Source organism: Cervus elaphus, chromosome 20, assembly GCF_910594005.1.
Source record: "Cervus elaphus chromosome 20, mCerEla1.1, whole genome shotgun sequence".
NCBI classification, from domain to species: Eukaryota; Metazoa; Chordata; class Mammalia; order Artiodactyla; family Cervidae; genus Cervus; species Cervus elaphus.
This window is the reverse complement of record NC_057834.1, coordinates 135155225-135178661: the sequence shown is the minus strand read 5'-3', so window position 1 is coordinate 135178661 and position 23437 is coordinate 135155225. Positions and strand designations below refer to the sequence as shown.

The following is a 23437-nucleotide window of genomic DNA, read 5'->3' as shown; positions in this document are numbered from 1 at the left end:
TTGAAATCACTGGCCTTAAGAATAAAAAGGAGCGGGGAGCGGGGGGCGGGGGTGGGGGGGCGGTGGGTAAAAAGGAGGAGACTTCCTTGGTGGTCCAGTGGTTAAGAATCCGCCTGCTAATGCGGTAGACACGGGTTCCATCCCTGGTCCCAGAAGATCCCACATGCCGCAAAGCAACTAAGCTCTTGAGCCGCAAACACTGAAGCCTGCTCACCCGAGAGCCCATGCTCTGCAATGAGAAGCCTCGGCAACGAGAAGCCGGCACACAACAGGAGAGCAACCCGCAAGCAGGACCGCAGAGCCGGGTGGGGAGGGGCTCCTGGTCCCCGAGGGAGGAGGGATGCTATGCCGGGAGCAGAAGGGTCTTCCTGTCCCGGCCCGACCGCGGGGAGGCTCCGAGATGAGCAAAGTGCCTGCAACACCCAGACGGCATGGAGGGGCCCCAGGAGGAACAGCACCCACACCTTCCCACCCGCCTCGGCGGCGGGTGCCCAGCAGGTTCCTGGAGAGCAGTGGCCGCCTGTAACAGCAGCTCACCTTGGTCTGGAGGGGACGCCCTCAGAGAACAAAGGGACTCATGTTATACTGAGATTCTCAGGGAAGGGAGCACCCAGCCTCAGCCCCGTGTCCAGCACTTCCCGGCAGGGGGCAGGGGGTAGGGGGTGGATTTCGGAGGTCCGGGGAAACGGGAGCGGACAGAGTGGGCCAGCCCTCTGGTCCAGAGAGGTCTCCTCTAGCCTGTGTCCTGTTTCCCCAGGAAACCTGATGCCGGTGGGGGAGCTTCCCGGACCACACCGGGGACGATTCCTAGCTACGAAGCCCTCAGGCGGCCGCAGCCAGCGTGAACCGCCTGAGAAGCGCATGCGTCCTTGCACTGGACTGCCGTCGGGACCCTGCCGATCTCAGGAAAAGGAAGAAAAGGAGGAAAAAACGGGCAGGGGACTGTGGGAGTTTCCTGATGGCCTAGAGGTTAGGATTGTGGGCTTTCAACTGCTGTGGCCAGGGTACAATCCTTGCTCAGGCAACCGAGATCCTGCAAGCTGCGTGGCATGGCCAAAAAAATTTTTTACAGGGTCAGTGGGGGAGAGTTGCAAAGGAGCCTGCAAAACCCAAAGGGCAGATGGAAGAGAAAATAAAACTCAAAAAGCAGAAGGAAATCCCTTCCAGTCGCTTCCCTCCCTGATGCCACTTATTAACAGGCAGCTTAACAAGACAAGAGCTCCAGGAGAAGAATCTGAAACAGCGTGAGAAGAGATGGAAGCCTCTAGAACGTAGGACCAAACCGGCATTTTGGAACAAATGAATAAAATGTGGAGAAGTAAGGGAGAGAAGAAAACACTCCTCCAAGCTGAAATTCTGACAAGGAGGAACGGCAGGAAATAAACTCCATGAAGGAGACGAAAAGCAGGAAGTTAACTGACAGGAAGACAAAGGAAACTAAGGAAAGGAGAAGTGCTACCTCTGACAACAAATGCCCAACTAGAGAACTCGGGGGTGAAGGACAGAGGGACTGTCCTGAAATGCAGGAAGACACGAACCTGCAGATCAAAAGAGCATTCGATCTTCCAGGAGAAGACGACAGAGACTCTCTCAGGATGGAGCCTCGGAGGCCCTGCTGAAGAGCTGTCACGCCAGTCAAGGTGGGGGCTCTTATCCTGCAGTGGGGTTCAAGGTGTACCCCCAGGAACATTCTCCAGAGCCTCTGTAGGGGGTTGGAAAATGGTCAGTGTAGTATTTTTAAAGATATGTACAACTGGTTCTGAACCTGTGACAGTAACAAGCAACTTGCACTGACCAAGCATGTTACACTGCAACCCACAGACCAAGATAGTGGCGCTGGCTGCATCAGGTAACCTCTCTGCAAAGGCAGAACCCACTTCTGGGGTGTGGGGAGGGTTGCACCATCACCCCAGCCTTCTAAAAACCAGCAACCTGCTTTGGGACATGTCCCATCTTCTTGGGAGGGACAAGCCGGGTACATATGCAGTGCGTTTTTTGTGAGATGCAAGTCAGTTAAGCAGCAACAATCAAATAGTTACCAGCTGACTCCTGGGGATGTCACTGTGCCTTTAGTGAGCACCATGGTCCATGGGGGCCCTGCCTGAACAGCTTTAGGGAATGAGGCTGGCTGATTTTTATTAATTCAACCTGGAATTCCAAGAATCTCACTGTTCCTACTGCTTCAGCACTTCTGGATCTACGTCATGGAAGAGTAACCTTGAAATGGCAGATGAAGTGAATATATCTTTGAAGTGTCACTTGTGTAGTTCAGGTTTTCTTGACATCAAGTACATACAAGCCAAAATTAACTGGATGAAAAGGCAGATGTAAAACGGAAACAGGAGACCCTAAAGCCCTATTTTGTGTTTATAAAAACAGCTTCATTGCCATCCCTGACAAGCAGTGAATCAAATTTATAAACTAGAACTTGTACAAGTTTTATTAATGGAACAGCGCAAGGTATCAGAGGGCTACTTAAAGCATTTCGTAAAAGTGGTACTGCTGCTCAAAAAGAAATCGGAAATTAATGTTTAAGGAAGTGGCTTGTTGCTCAATAGTTATACTGAACTTCCTTACATCTTAACTTCAAGAGCTTTGAGGAAAACGTAAATTGGCAGCTTAACATGTGAAACCCGTTAAGAGCTCTCCCCTTCAAACACCACCTTTTCAAGACCACAGTAAATACGGAAGTCCTGGGCAGGAGTCAGCTGGCTGATCGTCATCTACTAAGGATAGACCCAATTCCACCTTCATTACATTTTATTAGCTTTTCCTCTGCGGGAGGAAAAAAAAAAGGTGGGGGGCTTCCCTGGTAGCTCAATGGTGAAGAATCCGCCTGCCAGTGCAGGAGACTCGGGTTCCATCCCTGGCTCAAGAAGAGCCCCTGGAGGAGGGCATGGCAACCCACTCCAGTATTCTTACCTGCAGAATTCCATGGACAGAGGAGCCTGGTGGGCTACAGTCCATGGGGTTGCAAAGAGTTGGAAACAACTAGAGACTGAACAACAATGACAAAACAACCATCTGCAAAAACCCCACTAAAACTGCTGTAAGATAGCATGATCACAACAAAACATGTCTCTGTAATCATGGCTGCAGAATCTCAGATACTGCAGAGAGTAAACCACGCCCTGCAGCATCAGTAACCCCAGAAGGCAGGCAGGTCCCAGAGCCCAAAGCATTCTTTTTCTTGTGACGGTGTCCAAGCGCTCTACGGTGGAAAGGGGACACTCGCTGCACAGACAACCTGGACTCTGCCGTCCTCAGCTCACGCTCTAGGTGTGATGCCAACGCCTGGGCATGTAGCCTGTTCCCTTGGGCTCGGGGCCCCAGACCCACTTAGGCTGCCCTGGCTCCACATGCTGGGACTCTCCTGCAAAACTGTCTTGGGAAGCTAGAGCCCGCCCCCTACCCCCAAAGTTCAAACACTATCCTTCCACGAACTGGGTGCTTCTCCCAATAACTCAGCGGCTATTCCAAAATGGACAGGCAGCCTGCACGGTCCAAACCTCAGGAGACTTGGGGTGACCAGAGGTCTTACTGAGGCCCCTGAATCTGGCAGCTGAGCCATTAAGCTTGGCTCTCGGGACAGACACACACTCTGCTGTCCTGAGAGTGGAGGCTGATAGAGAAGCCTGGTGGGCTACAGCCCGTGGGGCCACAAAGAGTCAGACTGAGCAATTAACACACACGTGGTGTGTTCCTAACCTTAGCTGGGGACTTCCACCTCAGCAAGTGATGCCGGGAACACAGTGAACAAGACAGTATTTTTTTTTTAATATATATTTTCTTGGCCACATTGCACAGTTTGTGGGATCTTAGTTCTCGACCAGGAATGTAACCCACACCCCTGGAATTGGAAGCGTGGAGTCAACCACTGGACAGCTAGGGAAGTCCCCAGGATTTCTGACTGTCAAGGCTAGGAGGAGAAAAAGGAAAAGGATGAGGAGAGCCGGCTGGGTGGGAAATGGGAGGGGACTGGGCACCAGGAACAGACACAGTCCGTGTCCCCCAGAACATACTGGGAACCCCCTGAGCAGATGAGACAGGGGGGCGTCTGGTTTTGAATCAGCTCTCAGAAAGAGAAAATAGCCATTTCTCCAAAATGATGGGCACCTCCATATATTAATAGAATCTAATATTCAGGTGCTCCTCGGAGCGATTGTGGGTTCAGCTCCAGACCACCACAATAAAACATCGCAATAAAGTGAGTCACAAGAACTTGGAAGGTTCCCAGTGCATGTAAGTTATGTACTGTACTGTCATAGTCTTTTATGCGTTCAACCGCATTATGTTTTAAAAAGCCAACATAAGTACCTTAATTTTTAAACAACTGCTAAAAAAAGGCTGACCAAATCACCTAAGCCATCAGCCAGCCACAACCTTTTTGCCAGAGAAGAGCTTGAAATATTGCAAGAACTATCAAAATATGGCACAGAGACATGAAGGGAACAAATGCTGCTGGGAAAAACAGTGCTAACAACTCACTCGATGCAAGGTAGCCGCAAAACTTCAATTTGTTCTTTAAAAAAAAAAAATGCGGTATCTGAGAAGCGTCAATAAAACGAGGGATGGCTGGGAGACCGAAGAGGGAGGCTGCTGGCTGGACACCCAGTGCCGACCGCCAGGGCTGTCCGTGAACCTTCCAGCATCGACTCCTGTCTCTGAAATAGTCTGGTGGTAAATGGAATATATTTAGTGGTGCACATCTGTTTCCTTGGGCGAAAATGTACTTAAGGTTATTTATTTTTAGTGTCCTGTGCATTTATTTTAAGCATCAAAAAGGACAAATTACACAAAGGCGTGCAGCTGCAGGACACAGAGCCGACCTGCTCACCTGGCGGCTTTAAACGAGGCCAGATCCCCCGGCCGGGGCCCGAGACGTGTCCAGGGCCAGCACCTCCGCAAGGCAGGCGTGGGCTGGGCTGGGCTGGCCTGCACCCACCTGAGGCCGACAGACGTGACCGCTCTCAACTAGTGTTTCCTGGTGTGAAAAGAACTTATTTAAAAAAAAAAAATTTGTGTCACGTGAACTCTATTTTTGAACACACGATTTAAAAATAAACATAGAACTGTCGGTTCACACACAATCCTCTGCATCTAACTCAGGTGTTTGTTTTGAGAAGACTAAAACGGGCTGGTGGCCGTGAGGTGGGACCCCGTGGGGAAGCCCAGAGTCCTCTGCAGGTCAACTCACGACATGTGAACACACGGAAAGGCAGGGGTCCCAGACTGTCTCCGGGAGGGGTCGCCGGACAGCCAATACTCCAGGCTTTGTGGGCAGTAGCCTTGTTTGCCTGAGGCATTTTGTTTTTGTTTATTCTTACAAGCATTTAGAAATGCAACAATGCCCCCCCCACAAAGGTCTGGGGCCAGCCAGGAAGCCAGCATCTCCCCCTCCAGGCTTGCTCCCCTGAGAGACTGCCCAGCGATGGTCCTGTTCTTGCCTTAAAACTGGAGAGAGGAATCCAGGGTTTGCACTTAGCAAAAGACTTTAAAACTTTAAAAAAAAAAAAAAAAAGAAGTACATGACCTATCACTTTGTATAAAAAGAGCAAAAAGGATTAGTCTCTTAAATTTTTTCTTTACCTTCTAGGAGTAAGAAGACATAATAAACTACTGTCTGTCAAAAGCCCGTATATATGTAACGTGGTTGTTTTGTAAATACACGTTTGTGCAGATTGCAAAAAAGAAAGAAATGCACCAGTACTTCGACATCACAGACTGGGGGTGACTGCTATGGGACAGCTGTCTGCCCTCAAGGTTCCTGCTGGGGATGAGGCCCTGAGAGTTGGGACTGTCACCTCCCATTTCTGGGGGGGGGGGAGGGGCTGGAACACTCTCAGGAACCGTCTCATTCCCCTGGAAACAGTGTCAGGACTCAGCGGAGGGCGTCCAGCCGGTGCGTCTTAGGACGAACACGCTGGCGGGCAGGAGGGGCGGTGTGCACCGGATGGCGTCAGCTCAGACAGACCCAACTGTTGTCTAACGTGCAGTTAAGTCCCGCTCTGACTGGTAGCTCAGTCGGTAAAGAACCCACCTTTAATGCAGGAGACCAGGTTCAATCCCTGGGTCGGGAAGGTCCCCTGGAGAGAGGAATGGCAACCCACTCCAGTATCCTTGCCTGGAGAATCCCACCGACAGAGGAGCCTGGTGGGCTACAGGCCATGGGGTTGCACAAGTTGGACATGACTTTGGGACTAAACCACCACTTGAAGCGCCAAAAAAAAAAAAAAAAAACCATCTTGAGACTTAACATTTCTCTAGAGAAGATGATCTGTCATTTTGACGGTGAAACTTTCAAGACCCCAGTCTCCTTTTTCCTATGAAGGAAGTGGTTTTGTCTGTCATCTTTGAAGTCAGGAGGTGTCTCAGGGAAGCCCCAGCTGTGTCCCCCAGCACACAGGCTACTATTGCGGGGCTCTGGGGGTCAAATGACACGATGGAGCATGTGGAGATTGCCCGGGGACGCTTCCCGGGCGAAGCCAGCGCACACAGCTGCTCAGCCGACCAGGTGTAAATGCCACCTGGAACTGAAGCCATTCATCCTGAAGCCTCGTCTCCTCTCTGGAGCGCCCGCCCCGACCGCAGGCGCCTTGCCCAGCTCTCAGCGGGCCCTCGGTTTCCCCCTGAATTAATTATAACAATACAGGATGGTGTGTTCAGAGTTCCAAACAACCGGCTCAGAGACACATTTTGTCCTGCCAACTCTGTCCTTGCCAAAAACATAATCTCCTTACTCTTAATTTTACGGCCTTCTTTTTCTTGTTAAAAATGAAGCAGAACCTGCTTTCTCTTTATTTCTTTGAAGTGCCAGTGATAATTTTAGCCTTCTTCGCCTATTTTAAAGGCAACATCTGATCCTCAATATGGCTTATGTGCGAGGGGACAGAGTTATCTGGCAGGCTGTTTACACAGATCAGGAGGATGACAAGGGTCAGTGATAATGTCTATGGTTAGAGACCGAGTTAGCATTTGAAAGAATTAGGGAAGGTGGCTGAACCACTGCTTTACCTACTAAGCCAACCTACCAGAAGGCTCTTCATAAGGTTTCAGATACTCCTCATTAAAAAATTATCATGTACTTTTAATCACTTGGTTGCAAGTAACATGGTAAAATTATGTGGAAACACTGAACTGGCTAGAGTTCAAAACTCCTCAAATTTTATTAGCATTTACAGATTTCGTTCATTGGAACATTAACCAGCACCCAAGAATGCATTCAGAAATAGGCCTAACATCTGCTGAGCAGTGGTAGCTGACAAAAAAAATTTTTTTAAGTTTATTTGATTTGGAAAGGATTTTTGGAGCTGACGGTTTAAATGCATTTCGTATGTCCCAGAAAATAAGGCTGGTATTTACCACATGGCTTGTTTCTAAGTAACTAAGTAAACATTCGTTCTAAACAATTCATTTTTTTAAAAAAATGATTTAAGATACACAGGCTCCTGAGAAGGCTTTTATTGCCCTGACGATACGTGCATCTGTCGGGGAACAATTACAGGGCGTCCTCCAGGGACGCGGGGATTAACAGAGAGACATCCAGCTCGAGGTGACCTGACCGCAGCAGACCCCTACTTCCAGAAGATGTGACCATGGCCAGCAAGTGACATCCCACCTAGGAACCGGTGGGGCACGGCGGCAAGCCCAGGGCCAGTGACCCTCGCGGGGCACCGTCCAGCTAGACACACTGGGGAGGAGAAGGCAAAGATGGGGGGCTCCTCACCCCCCCAGGCACTGAGGCCACCTGCAACCAGAGAAGCTCCTGACCTCCCCCACAGCTCAGACAGCAACCCCACCCGGGGCGGGGCAAGAGAGAGAACCCACGGAACTCAGGCCCAATCCGCACCACCGGGGACGTGGTCAACTCACTATTTTTGTTTTTACTACTTTTATTTATTTTTTATTTGGCTGTGCTGGGTCTCAGCTGTAGCACGAGGGGTCTTTGCTTGCGGCATGAGAACTCTCAGTTGCAGTATGTGGGATCTAGCTGCCTGACTTGGGGGACGGGCGGCGGTCAAACCCGGACCCCCCTGCATTGGGAGCACGGAATCTTAGCCACTGGACCACCAGGGAGGTCCCCAGCCCACTTTAAATTCTCTTCTTTTCTCTCGTTTCCATATGACCACGAGGTAGGTCCCAGGCATCTCACACAGAGCCCTACCGTCCTGACCTGAGCTGCGCCTAAAGCTGCTGGAATACCTTGGCTGGTCATGGGAGCCTGGTCAAGGACAGGCTGCCTGGGGCAGGGGCAGGGGGCAGGGGGCCACGATCTTGCTCCTGGTGGACGCGAGGTCCTGAAGTCACACCCATGAGAAGAGATGAGGAGGAAGGCTGTTTACCTGGAGCAGAAGACACAGCCCCAAAGCAGCAGAGCCCGTATGGGCCAGCTGTGCACCCCTGGGCCCCAGCCAGCTCTGCGCCAGCACCAAGCAGAGTCGTCCACGGGTTTACCCTCTCAGTCCCCGCAAATGACTCTCGGGAGGAAGAGGGGGCAAGGCCACATTCAGGCGGCTGGCTAACTCACCCTGGGCCTCCAGGACCAAGAGTTTAAGTGGTCGAGGCTTCAACCACAGGCATGTAAGTCGCGGGCCCTGGCACGGAGGCTCAGGGCTTCCAGGAGGAGGGCAGTCCCATCCCTGGGGACACTCAGGCATCCAGGCTGTAGTGTCGGGGGGAGGCGGCCCCCAACCCCAGCCATGAGACCCCCCACCCCAGCCGTGAGACCCCACGTCCCTGGATGCTCTGGGGCTCCCGGGTCACCAGCTCGCCTCTGTCCTGTCATCCTGCGCCATCCTTGAAATCACTCGGCCCTCCTCCCCCACCACACACCACGTGGGCCCACAGGCACTAAAGGCAGCACTGGGCATGTGCAGGTCCCTCTCCTGGGAAGGCGAGCCAATTCCCTTCTTCCCCTGAAACCTCTTAAGTCTTTATCAAACTCCGAACATCCATACAAACAAGAGAAACAGCTGCAGGCTCCTTTCAGCAGGGTTTTTAAGAGTCAAGACACACCCCAGGGCATAATTCAAAAGCACATCCCACATTCTATGACTTATGTTCAGAAAGCCTGACTTCTCACCTTGACGTATACAGATCACCTCAAGTTTTCCTTGAGTAGCCGTTATCTTGTCCTATACTTTTCCTTACTTCAGTGAGACATTCAGGTTTCTTCCGTCCCCCTCTTCTATTTCAGACCTTCCTCTTTATGCAGAAGACAGTCCCTCTCCTCTTCCTACTTGGGAAGGACAAGGGCTTCCCACCCCACCTTGAGCACGTCCCTGCGGGAAAACCCACCTTTCATTCTCTGCCTACACTCTTCGGACCATCCTAGTCTGTTCTGCTTGTCAAAGGAAGGGTGCAGAGCCCAGATTCCTACATCCAAGTCCATGTTTTCTGTTTTGGGGTGGGAGGGGGGCTGCCGCACGTGTGGGCTGGAGGGACCTGAGAGCAGAGATGGATGGAGGCATCGCCCCCCCCCCGGCACCGTCACAGCCCACCACCCTTAACATCTACCACTCCATCCGCTGGACAGTTTGATCCGTCTCAGAGCTGATGGGTCCCTTCCCCACCCCCGCCCCCCACCACCGGGAGGACAGCTGCTGGGGACCAGCCTATCCAGGCCCCAGGTCCTCTGTGTGGCCCGTGGCAGCAGACACGAGGGAGGAACACAGAGATAGATGCCTGATGCTCAAAGCCCTCGGGGACACCACGGTCTCCCAGCTGCAAGGGGATGCATCTCAGGCTACCCACATTCTCCATCAAATCCCCACATAATAATACCGGGCAGCCTGAGTTTCCTTCCTTTCTCATCTTGAAGGGAGTTAAAAACAGCGGCAGACACGAGGGGTCTGTGGCGGGGAGGTGGGGGTGCACGGGGGACATCGAGCTCACAAACACAGGACCCGAAACTCTAATTACACGCCCAGATCCTCCTTCACTGGCCTCATTAGCAGCCATCAGCAGGGCACGGATGGCAGAGCAGTAATTTCCATCCAATTCTTTTCATCGGAAGTGAGTGACATCTGTGAAATTCCATCATCGGTGTGAAGGGCATATGTAAGCTGACCGATTCTTTGTGACGTTCCATGAGACCAGCGCGGGCCGGCCACTGAGGCCTGGGGCAACTCCAAGATCTTTGTGTCACTAAGAAATGATGGGGCAACTTCAACACCAGGGTGCTTCAACGCCCAGGGTGTATTATACACATGCTGCTGTGGGTTAACTTTCCCTAAAAATGTGATCCATTCCAAACCCTCGGTACCTGTGGGCCAAAATCCAGAGCCGGCTGTCTTCATGACATGAGGGAAATGTGGACTCAGACACGGGGAGGAGCACCTGGACGACAAGGCAGAGACTGCAGACGCGGCCACAGGCCCAGGACCGCCTGGGGCTGGCAGGAACCAGGACCCGGACTCTCCCGAGTTCCCTCCAGAAACAGCCAGCCTGTGAATGCCTTGCTCGCGGACTCTCGGCCTCTGGAGCCCTGAGAATACAGCTCTGGTTTCAAGCCACCCAGACTGTGGTCATTTGTCAAGGCAGCCCTAAGGACTTAGATACATACACACACATGATTAAAACGGTTATGTGCATGCCCCAAAATTTTACTCTTTGGATTATTAATACTTTCGTGGACTTACAGGTTCCCGACTGAGTTACCTACTTTTACATTGCGGAAAGTGTTAGTCGCTTAAGTCCTGTCCAGCTCTTGTGATCCCATGGATTGTAGCCCACCAGGCTCCACTGTCCATGGGATTTTCCAAGCAGGAATACTGGAGTGGATTGCCATTTCCTATTCCATGTAAATCTTCCTGACCCGGGATCGAACCTGGGTCTCCTTCATTGCAGGCAGATACTTTACTGTCTGAGCCACCAGGGAAGCCCTGTGCATTGCTAATTCACTAATTATAAAAACACACATAATATTTAAATTCATTCCCTCACTTCAAATTGTATCTTTAAAATAATCTAAAGTGGATGTGTCAGCTATCTTTGCCACAAGAACAAAGTATCAACCAAAATGAATCACACAATGAACACACGACAGATGTCATTCTCTGTAAGTGGATGAAACCTGCACTCAGGAGAAGGTTGGGGATGTGAAAACAGAAGGCCCTGACCACCTTCTCCTTCTCAGCCATCTAAAGATCCCCACTGCCATGGGTCAGAGTAACACTAAAGGATCGTTGTCACTCAGTCGTGTCCAACCCTTTGCAACCCCATGGACTGCAGCACGCCAGGATTCCCTGTCCATCACCATCTCCCGGAGTTTATTCAAACTCATGTCCACTGAGTCAGTGATGCCATCCAACCATCTCGTCTGCTGTTGCCCCCTTCTCCTCCTGCCCTCAGTCTTTCCCAGCATCAGGGTCTTTTCTGATGAGTCTTTGCGTTAGGTGACCAAAGTATTGGAGCTTCAGCTTAAGCATCAGCCCCTTCCAATGAATATTCAGGGTTGAATACACTGAAGGATTTTTACATATTAATTAAAGCAAAAGGACAGCCCTGTGCAGACAGGAGAAGCGCAGGGAAGCCCCAGTGAGCTACGTGCACAGACAGAGCCCACAGCAACATGCCTCCCACGGAAAGCTGCTGCCCACGTGGGGATGGCAGTGCTTCAGTCCAGTCACCGTATAAGAGGCAAGGGGGATAAATCGGTAAGCTTCCCTGGTGACTCGGTGGTGAAGAAGCCTCCTGCAACGCAGGAGACCCAGGTTCGATCCTGGGTTGGGAAGATCCCCTGGAGAAGGGATAGGCTACCCACCCTGGTATTCTTGCTTGGAGAATCCCTTGGGCAGAGGGGCTGGAAGGCGACCATCCACGGGGTCCCAGAAGAGTCGGACATGACTGAGCGGCTAACCTTGTCACGCTTTCGATAACAACAGCGAGGAAATGGGAGGGTCTCACAGCGCACCCAGAGTGCAGACCCCTCAGCCCGGCACCCACCAGCAGCTGTGCCCCAACCTGACCCTTTGCTACAAAAGGAGCTGCAGATGCAGCTGAGCGGTAATGGTGTCACTGACTTCCGGCGCCCCCCTGGAGAGGATCCCACTACTCCCGCCTTCTCCATAAACCTGGGTGGCGACACGGTACCTGAAAGCTCCAGAACATTCTGTGTTAAGCTTCTCAAGGAACCAAGCATGGGTAACTGGTGGATGTTAAGGCGTCCGGCAAGGATTGAAAACACTTTGCAATTACAGGTTCCCGGACCAGGAGCAAGGACTCTTTACCTGCCACGGCTTTTCTCACGCACTTCTTTTCAGAAACAGCTAATTCTAGGCCCCTCCTACCACCACGCGGGACTTGCCCTAGCACGTGGATGTCAGTTCCCTGGTCTGGAGAAGAGATGCAAAGATGCACCCACCCCGCCTGGTCCCAGGGTGGCGGCCCCTCAGAAACAGGGGTTCATCGTGGGGAGGAGGGGGCTAAAGACTTCCAGGCACCAGGGGGTATCTGCTCACGGTTCTTCCAGGACCCAGAGGCCCTGACACATGTCCACCGTGGGCACCCCTCTAGGCTGCTGGCAACGCCAAGAATAATCCCTTGACCCGGAATCAAATGGTGAGAGGACAGGTGGCCAGGCGGCAGGGCCAGCCCCTGAAGGGGAGAGCAAAGATCGCAGACACTCTTTCCCCCGACCCAGGAGCCCCTGGGCACCGGCCCTGCTGAAGGGTGAGACACTTCCACCCTGCAGATGGAAGAAAGGACGTCCCAAGAGTGAACTCGAGATGCCTCCCCCCTTACAATAGCGGTATTCTGAAAATCACAGGACACCATGAAATTCGCATGTTAAGAAGTACTGCCTGGAAAAAAAAAAAAAAGACGTACTGCCTGAAAAGTGGAGGAAGTAGGGCTCCTAAGGGTCACGTTTAGGTCCCCCCCACTGGGGACGGTTTTACTTTTGACGCATAAGCACGAGAGAGAAAGGCTTCCGAGTTCATCAAAATCTAAGGGTCCGCCACAAAGAAAGCACAGCGAAGCCCAAACGTGGTGGCAGACACTGGAACGGCAAGAGTCAGCATGATGACAGAACACACCACGGACGGGGCAGGGGAAGCCGGCCCCGGCGGGAGAGCTGGGGACCCCCGCCAGCCACACCAGACGCCACGTCGGGCAGGGGAGAGCCAGCATGCGGCCGCGAACCCAGGGCCCAGACCGCGTAACCTCCAGGGCCCCACCCCCAAGCGAAACCCGGCGTATCCCAGGGCCCACAGGCAGACTGGCTTGACAAGGTAGGGTCATCAACCTGCACAGCCTGCCCCGAGGAATAAATAGAAACCCAAGAAAAACAATCTCTTAAAAGACTCTTGGGTGTAATCCAGGTGACCACGGCTAAAACCCACACTCAGACGCAAAGGCACATGTACACCAGCACACCCCGAGTACAGAGGCCAGGAGAGGAGAAAGGGGGCCACCTTCATCGCCTCTCTAAAGCACGCAACTGTCCAGCACCTGTATCCATTTTCCTGTGTCTCAGTATGCTTTTCCTACTTGACTCCCCCATCCAAGCCTTCACCCCTAATCTCCCTGAAATCATCATGTCGATATGGATAACAAAAACGTGGCTTTCTCCCTCACGTGTCCACCGAGAATTCTGCAAAATCATAGCAGAGCCCCAAACAAAGGTGGCCAGAGAATTCCACCTTCCACACACTTCTGAACAATTACGAGGTACCCAGCAACGAGAGTTAAATACTAGAACAGGTGTTACAGGGAACATGGGAAGCTACTGAGAACTACTGCTAAGAAGACATCTAAGGGACAAAACAGGGTGAAATGTTTAACTTAAAAAAAAAAAGAAAAGAAAAAAGGATAAGATGAAAACAAAATAGGATGGATAACACAGAACGAGGAGGCAAGGGAGGGCTACAGTACAGAGTTGGGTCTCTCCTCGCTCTTCAAACAAGACAAGCGCTGCCATGAAGGAAATGTATAGTTACCTGCATCCATATCTGCAAAGAATGGAACAGCCAGTAAGAAAAAGAAGGAACCAGAAATTCAGTGTCTCAGCGTTGGATTTTTAAAAGGTTACACGGAGAGAAAATATAATTTAGAAAACGGTGTGTGTACACTCTAGCTGGATTTTGGGGACATGGAAGCTACCTGGTTTCCTAGCCTTACTACCATCGTTTTTATTTAAAGCGAAAAACAAAACGTGGATATGTTAAACTGAAGAAGTAAAAGCCTCATGGCAAAAGAAATAGCTTATTCTCATGCAAAAATGATTATTCAATGTTTAGAATATAATATAAAAGGGCAAAACATACTCAAATGTATGGTGGTGGTCATCTGAAATACTCGGGTCTATGACTATGGAACAGTCCATACAAATTATATTATAAACTCAACATCCAAAATGAAGACATGTCCAAGCAGTAATATTTAAAGGCATGACACTGGACTCATATGTGAAGGGACAGAACCACCAGGTAAGAGGCATATTTAACAGTATTCATGGTTTCACTCTATTGTTCCCAATGCCAAGATGACGTTAACGTAACTGGCTGGCTGACAATACTACCGAAAAAGCAACATAGCTACGGATTCCTACGGCTTCGTATTTTACTCTTTTTCTTGACATGGGAATTATGACAGTCGTGATTTAGAATATGCTAACGAAAACCTTGGCCAACTAAACTCTCCTGAGCTGGAGACTGTCTGCCAAAAGAGCATACCTTCGGGAGACTCCTCCTGGACATACGTGCCGGTCAGGTAGCGGTGCACCAGGGCCGACTTGCCGCTGGCCAAGTTACCCACAATGCCCTGCAACACAGAGATGGACAGTCACTAAGGAGCAGTCAGTGTACCACGCTTTCAGCAGCCTGCAAACACAGAGGGTTGGGACGCACAGCAATCGGGAACATCATCTCATTAAATTCTTCTCCGGGAGAAAAGGGGATTCCAGCACCCTCAGTTAACATCACACATCTCTATCAGTCTCCACGGCCTAAAGAATCAACACGGTTTTGGACACACGTTGGTTGTGGCATTTTTCTAGATCCCATGAGTGCTGGTTACACAGGGAACAGCCTGCCCATGTGTATCGGGGACCCTCAAAACTCTCAACAAGGCACAAACGAGGTGAAAGAGGACAGAGAGGCAGCACTGGGTCATAAAGAGAGGAGGGGACATCCTGATACGCTCCATCACGACCTCAGGGCAGGATCAGGAGTCCAGGAGGGACTGGAGGGGAGGAAGCCGCACCAAGGCAGGGCGGAGGTGGAGAGCTGGCCTGGTCTCTGGACACGGGGTCCCACACTGCAGGGCTGAGACGAGGCCACACCAGGGGCCCGCGGTTAAGGCGGCCGAGGCGTTCATGCTCAATGAAACGTGGCTCGAGAGGGATGTGAGGGACCACTGTCCCCGCAGGTAGGACGCACCATCTCCGGGGGCAAGGCTGGCTTTATCCCACCTTCCGCCAGAGACAGCTCCCCCGTGAACACAGCTGACACACCTGGACGCAGGGACCGCCCCTCGGGACTCCCTCCCCCTTCTCGGGAGCTCATCCCCCCCCCACCTTCTGTGTGAAGACCCTCCTGCATGATAACCTCTTCCTCCCCCACTAGGACTGCCCCCCAAACCCACACTGAAGCATCGAATCAACTCCTGCTTAGAAAAAGCAGGACAAGAGCCCTGCCCTGCACACAGTCTCCTCCCAGGAAGAGTCTGCCTCTCTCTCCCGCCAGCCAGGCATCTGGGGTACACCTGCTCCCTCCCTGCTCACCCTGACACCTCCCCCCCAAAAGTTTTTGACCCTATGGCTTCAAAGACACTGCTCAAGGTCACCGACAACTTTGGTTTCTGAAACCCCTCACCTTCCCCTTGCCCTGACCCAAACCCTTCACAGGAAGCTGTAGACGAGGTTCCCTTTCTGCAAACCTCTGCCTTGGGTTTCCTCTTGGAATTCCGTCTCAGCCGTCCCTAGATTCCCTGGATTCTGGATTCTAAAGCCCACCCGAGGGAGCCAAGGCCACATCCCACCTCCTCGTAAGAAGCTTTGGATTCCCACTGTCATGCCTCAGCCCTGCCCCCATTCAGGTAAACCCACACACACCCAAGGCTCTGCATGGACACACCTGACTATTCTCTCTCCAATCTGTTCAGCATCCTCTGTGACCACATCCTCACCCCGCCTCCCAAACCAGACACCTGGAAGTCGTCTCTGATTCCCAACCCGCCTGGAGGACAGTTTGTGAGCATCTCCACCGCCCCACAGGGAAGGCAGTGCAGTCCGTCCACTGGAGCCTCCATCCACTGGAGCTCGTGACAGCCTTTAACTTGTCACCCTGCCTGGGAGCTCCCCCTCCTCACCCCAAGAATACCATAGATTCATTACAATCAACTCTGCAAAAATGCGACGCCCTCATTTCACAACTCTTGGGAAGCCTCCCACTCTGGCTGCAGGCTGGAGTTCAAGAATTTCATGAAAAGATAACAAAGTGTCCCCTCTGCATCCTTACAACCAATCTTGCTGGAGGCACCCTGGCCAGGCGAGAAACACACCCACGCTTCACTCACCTGGGCCCTCCTGCTCTTCTTCACCCAAGAGTTTAGGATGGCCTCCGTGCGTCTCTGCACACCCAACACACTTCACCCTGCTGATGTTCCTGGCTCTACCTCCCACCACATCAGGTGCCCCAGGACCAAGAACTAGGTCTTGGATACTCCTCTGTATCCCTACACTCATAGTTTCTGGTCCCAACAAGGTGCTGGGAAATATGGGATGTATGGGTGAGTGGGTGAGTGGGTGGGTAGATGGGTGGATGGGGTGGGCAGGTGAGTGGTGAGTGGATAGATGAGTGGGCAGGAGGGAGGGAGGAGAAAGATATGTTGGCCAGTTGGATAAATGGATGATGGAGCCAATAACTAGGACAACAAACATATTCAGAAAACAGAACACATTTGACATCGTTAAAATTCGACCTAAAACCCTGAACCCATCCTGTCCTCACCAGTCAGGGTCCTTCCATCCTCAGCTTCTCCTTCCCTGCTTCACAGTCAGCGTGCCAGTGACCAAACCCCATGCTCAGCCTCACCAACTCTGTACACCTAGACCTCTCCCCATCAATTACTGCCCGAAACAAACTCTTATGCATGCATCAGCAAGCAATTCAGATGTCACCTCCTCTGAGAAGCCTTCTTAATGCCACAGCCTGAAACAATGCCTCTTCCCAAAGCCCCCTTACCACCCTCCTCACTTCACCACCTTGTCTCTTACCTCTATTTGCCCAACATCGTATGTTGTGGGTCTGACTCTCTCCAGTGCTGACAAGTGACTGGCTCTCAAGTGTGTCTGGTTCTCTAGCTCCCAGCACGGCCCACGGCAGACGGCTGCCGCCCCCACAACACTGGGCAGATAAATGAATGACTGACTTAACACCAATGAGTAGAAATGAGATGCTTTATCACTACAGCTCCAAGCTCCAGAGATGTGGACAGAACCTAAATAAAGCTGTTTCCTTCCTGATTGGACTCCTGTCTTCCCTCTGCCGTGGGCCTCTATAATCTGAGAATTTTCACCTATTAATTATTCTTTTGCTCAAGGGCACCTGCTGTTTGTCAGCTTCACGCTGAGAAAACCCTAAACAGTATGCCACAGAATTGAATTTTTAATTAAGATTAGGCTGCTTCTTTCCCGAGGAGGAGAGTGCTCGAAATCAAACAATACTCAGTCCGTGTTTTCTATGTGTGAAAACACTCTCTCCTTCTGACACGTCAACGATTTGCAAAGAATTAACTCACCCCTTGCAAGGATCAAATCACTCGATCCCCCAACACGGGGCAGGGGGGAAGGTGTTTTATTTGAACTGAATGGTCACCTCAGACACCTTCTTATGTGTGCACACCATGGGCTTTATTTTAATTTGAAACACTGGCAGAAACTAACAGCCAGCTGTGAGGAGGAAATAAAACAGGGGATGAAAATGCTCTTTAAGCTGCAAAGCTGTGCTGGGATCTGTGGACGGCTCCTGGATACAAACCAGAGAAGATGGAATCGAGCCAGTCTGGGTCCCAGGCTCGGGGAGAAGCAAGGTAACAGGGGTAAAAGCGCCCTGAAATTTACAGAACTGTGTGTGCTGGTGGCGACACGTGACCTCCGTGGGCCTGGGCATCCTCGGGGCAGAACTGTCAACTGTCACGCCGCACGAGGTGTCTTTCTAAATTGATTTCTCTACTGCCCACACTCCACTGCTTACCTGCTAAACACGGAGTTGGCTGAAAAGAAAATTGAGGCCTTTGGTTAAAAATCCCAGTTGGGAATTCAACGAAGACACACAAATAGGATGTGACAAGTTGCGGACTGCTGCCCTCCTCTATGAGGCCAGCGATCTCAGGAGTCCTTCCCTTCCTGCTTGGAGGTGAGCGGTCAGTACGTGCTGCCTGCAGACGTCCACAGGGCCCCAAGGCTGGCTCCGCGGCAGGGAGCCCCAGCGCGACTGGCCATTCATCATCTCCCCACCATCTACCCCACCTCGGGAAGCCGACAGCCTGGCGCTGCCCCTCTGGAAAAGGAAGCCAACACTAGGGAATTCCCTGGCAGTTGGGTGGTTAGGACTCGATACTTTCACCGCCAAGGGCCCAGGTTCAATCCCTGGTCAGGGAGCTAGGGTCCTGCAAGCTGGACAATGGGGCCAGAAAGCAAGCAAGCAAACATTGACATTTTCCTCTCTGACAGGTTCCAGAAGATTTATGGTCAAACACAATATAAAGAGTCCATTTGGGGCTTGCTATTATGTCACGGACCTGCTGCATTTCTGAAATGGAGTCGGGGTTCTGAGGGGCGCTGACCTAAGAGGCCACCCGTCCTGGGTGCCGTACCCAGCAGGACACAATCGCGGCCCTCTGGGCACACACAGAGGTTGCGCTCGAACAAAGGAGCGTTTCTGCAGATGCTGGGAACGCCTTAGCACAGAAGGGGTCTCCCGAGGAGGCTGGGCTGCCCGCTGCTCCTCCCCACAGCAGGAGGGCACCAGTGGGGGTCCTGGCCCACTCCACACAGCTGGGGGGTGGGGGGGGGGAGCACCTTCCCCAGAAGAACTCCAGAATCCTTTGCATTCACTTGTCCAAGAGATGCAGTCCACCCCTCCTGTGAATTCCAGCCAGCTTTACGAGAGAGTTCTGTTTCAGGATTGTAAATCCACCTGTTAACACGGCCACCCCCCCCCCCCCCCATCCCAGGCACTGATTCCAGAACACTGCACGCTTTGGAAATACCAGCAGAGAACAGGTCTGGGTGGGAGGCACCCTCAGTTATCATGGGCTGGTGTGTGGCTCTGGCAGAACCATCAACACCGTCAGTTCCCCAAACTGGGTCTAAACCAGAGGGTCTGATCCTCAGATGACACTTCAATCCTCAGCTCCCCGCCTCCACTGGCCACACTTCAAAGGCTCCACAGCCACACGGGTCCCACAGCTTCCACCTCGGGCAGCGAAGAAAGAGAACCTTTCCACGCTGCAGAAAGTTCTGCCTGCAGCGCTGATCAGACACACAAACTCCTGGCTCAAATCCGGCTCCACCTCGTACTAAAGTGACATTCGCTCAGTCATGTCTGACTCTTTGCGACCCCATGGACTACACAGTCCATGGAATTCTCCAGGCTAGAATACTGGAGTGGGTAGCCGTTCCCTCCTCCAGGAGATCTTCCCAACCCAGGGATCGAACTCACGTCTCCTGTATTGCAGGCGGATTCTTACCAGCTGAGCTACCAGGGAAGGCCACATAGTACCTGGAGCTCTTTGGGCACCTTCTTTATTCAACTTTTTAATATTTATTTCTTTATTTTGGCTGCATTGGGTCTTCATGGTGGTGCACAGGCTTATTTACTCCATGGAACACGGGGTCTTAGTTCCCAGATGAGGGATGAACCCGTGTCCCCTGCACCGCAAGGCAGATTCTTAACCACTGGGCCACCAGGGAAGTCCCCTAGGGTGCGTCTTAATGTCTGAGGCTCAGTCGTCCGCTCTGCAAAGCGGGGACAACTCCGGACCCATTAGAACTAAAGGGGTTGGCTCCCCCAGACAGGGGCCCCGCGCCCCACACAGAGAGAGCACCTTCCTCATCTCAGCACTGTTCCTTCTGTTTCACTCTGCCGGCAGAACCTCACCCCCTTCGGCTGGCTCAGGAGGGCCCATCTGAAACTGGGAAACCTTCCTGGAAATCTCTTGAGGAGCATCTCTGGCTGCTGGCCCGAGACTGCTGACATCATTTCCTGACCAAGGCCCATGGGATCAGCCCTCTGCTGGGGACGTGTCTCAGAGCGCATGGGACAGAGCGGCGCTATCCCGCAGCTGGGCTTGTGGAACCCACACTTCTGCAGCGCCCTGGGACGGCGGGCCGCGTGGGCTCCCCCAAGAGCCCATACACACATACACACACAAAAACACATACATACACACATACACAAACACACATATACACACACGCATACACAAACACACACACCCAAACACACATATACATACACACATAAACACATACATACACACATACACAAACACACACACACACATATACACATACACAAACACACATATACACATACACACACACATATACACACACAAAAACACATATACATACACACATACACAAACACACATATACATATACATACACACATACACACACAAACACATACATACACACATACACATACATACACACATACACAAACACACATACACACACACACATACACACCTATACACACACAAAATCACATATACATACACACAAACACACAAACACATATACATACACACACAAACACATATACACACACAAAAACACATATACATACACAAACACATAATACATACACACATACACACAAAAACATATACAAACACACACAAACACATATGCATACACACATACATATACATACACACATACACAAACACACACACACACATCCTCCAAATGCCACTTATCACACAGTAACATGGTCATTTAATAGTTCTATTGGTCCTTGCTTCCACCTTAACATGACGGGTGCAAAGTGCGGAGGGGCTCAGAGGTATGACTGCAACAGACTCAAGTTATTTTTTATGTCAGTCTATTCCTAAGCTTTAAATTTCCAGGAGATAGTGGAGGACAGAGGGGCCTGGCAGGCAACAGTCCACAGGGTCACCAAGAGTCGGATACGACTTAGCGACTGAACAGCAGACAAAGGTTTGAGTAGCCTCGCTGAATTATTAAAGTTCATAATGAGAACAAAGCTTTTAATTTTTCACTGCTCCTTCGTTAACAGTACATAGTCACATTTTCTTACTAATGAATTACAATTATGACTTGATGGCTAGCACAGAGACTTCCCATGACATCCTGCAAAGGACTAGTAAAGCTGTGGGTGGGTGGGTGTGTGAGAGACAAGCCAATGAGTCACACACACACACACACACACACACGAGACAGAATGGCAGGGGGGCACCCAGCCCTGCACACAGGCCATCTGCCCGGCCATCCATCATGACCATCACAGGCACCCTTGGGGCTCCAGCCCTAACCTCAGCCTCACCTGCAGCCCCTCCACTCCGCAGGACACACCAGACACACCTCTGGGCCCCAGGGGAGGAGACAGCCCCCAGGATGAAGACTTGGGGTGCTCACAGGTCACACCGTGCCTTTTCCTAAGCCCATTCCGAGCCCCCCTCCTGCAGTTGGAGAAAAAACCATGCTCAAGGCCAGAGCGACCACTCACCACTTTGAGCTCCGGGACGGATCGACTCAACGTCCATTCCTGGCTGTTCACGAAGGCATCTGTAAAATAGGAGGGTGAACGCAAGTGAGACGCCGTGACTTAACAGGAGGGCAGGGTCAGTACGCCCCCAAGGTGCCACTTTTCAAACCGGAAAGACATGGAAGGCGGTCCAGTCCCTGGCCTGGGATCACGTCCCCCGAGCTGTTGAGATCTGCCTGCCACACACGGCTGTTCTAATGCCAATCCGTAATTGTCTGTTAAACCTCATCACCCTCTCCGACCCAAGACCACTAAGTCCTGCCCCAGCCCTTTAGGACCCACTGTCCTGGGTGTTTAGACCCTTCTGACCCTAAGTGTGGGCCATTGGGAGGACAATGGAGGCTCTGGCCTTTCTTGAACTGACCCTGATGCCACCCAACTTTGGGTCTCTGGGTTTTCCCTAAAATAATCGTAACTTGTGTGAAATTCCACCAACAAAGTTACAGTAGCTCATGACTGGATTTTGAAAATCCAAGTGTTTACAGCATGTTATGCTTTAGAAGACCTATGTGCTGGACTTCCGATCCTCAATGACACAACAGACACTGAAGATCCAGTCAGGACACTTCGGGGTGATGTGTGATGTGTCGGAAACACCGGGGGTGCCCAGCCACTCTGGGGCCCTCGGCAGGGCCCGGCCCCCCAGTCAGCACTCTCGGGGCAGCCTCCCCTGACCGTCTTGGCCTCTCACCCCCACGTGTATGGGTGGAGGTGACCGCCCCACAGAGAGGACCCCGATGACCTGATTCCCCGTGTCCCCCACCTGCCATTTCCCTTCATGGCACCCCACCCCACCACCCCATCTGTGTACTTAGGGATGGACAGACAGAGCTGGTAATGAACACGACAGCTACCCCGGCGACCACCAAGCGGAAGGCAAACATCTCTCCCTCCAAAGGGCCCTCCCTCTCTATGCCTTTTCTGAAAATTCCCCAGTTCCTTCATGCTACATGATGACCAAGAAGTCAAATCACAAACGGCCTAAAAGTCAAGTAATGCCAGGGTTTCAAATAGATGCCCGACTTTCTAACCCAACGGATGCAGCAACAGGGCATCGACGTACCCCGTTCAGCTCCACTGGGGGCACCGCAGAGAAGGGCCAGAAAACCCTTGGAGAAGAAAGACAGTGACGCCAAAAACTAGACGCCGCCAGCCCCGCCAAGACAGAGGCTGAGGTCTGCCGGCTCAGAGGTCTTCCTCACATCAGAGGAGGACTTCTGGGCAGAGAAGGATGGGACTGGATGCACCAGGAAGCTGGAAAGGGCCTCCGAGGCTCAGCTGAGAGCTGGCGGGGACGGGTGTCCGACAGCAGAGACGCTGGACTCTGGGGACTCGAATGCCCGGCCAACTGGCAGAGAGTGAGCGGGCCCACTGGAAAGGAGTTCAGAAGGAAAGATGCTCATTCAGGAAAGGGAAGGGCAAGGGCCACTGCTCCCTCCACGGAAGTGAGCCAGCTGGGGGCCACATGTCGGGGGGCGCACATTAATTTGGTACCTGCACACCCACTCTTTGGCCGGCGGGCACCACCCTAACGTGTCCCAGACAAGCTGTCCCTGCAGACAAGTTAGCCGTGGGTGCTCTAGCACAAGGCCTGCCTGAGCCCTCGTGCGCACTCAGCAAACAGTACCCAACATCACACCCTCCCAGCAGTGAACAGAGTGATCAAAGAGGTCACCACTCACTCACTCTCTGTC

General features: G+C 52.0%; 1 protein-coding gene across 5 annotated transcripts in view; it reads right to left on the bottom strand.

Annotated features, from left to right (window-relative positions):
- Nucleotides 1-23437, bottom strand: part of AGAP1 (ArfGAP with GTPase domain, ankyrin repeat and PH domain 1) — a 575037-nt gene that overhangs the window by 359478 nt on the left and 192122 nt on the right. For all 5 annotated transcript variants that reach the window (XM_043877472.1, XM_043877473.1, XM_043877471.1 and 2 more), the window contains exons 2-3: nucleotides 21705-21763; nucleotides 14676-14763 (exon numbers count right to left, since the gene is read on the bottom strand). In XM_043877472.1, the coding sequence (XP_043733407.1) occupies nucleotides 14676-14763; nucleotides 21705-21763 (147 nt within the window). The remainder of the gene's footprint in view (nucleotides 1-14675; nucleotides 14764-21704; nucleotides 21764-23437) is intronic.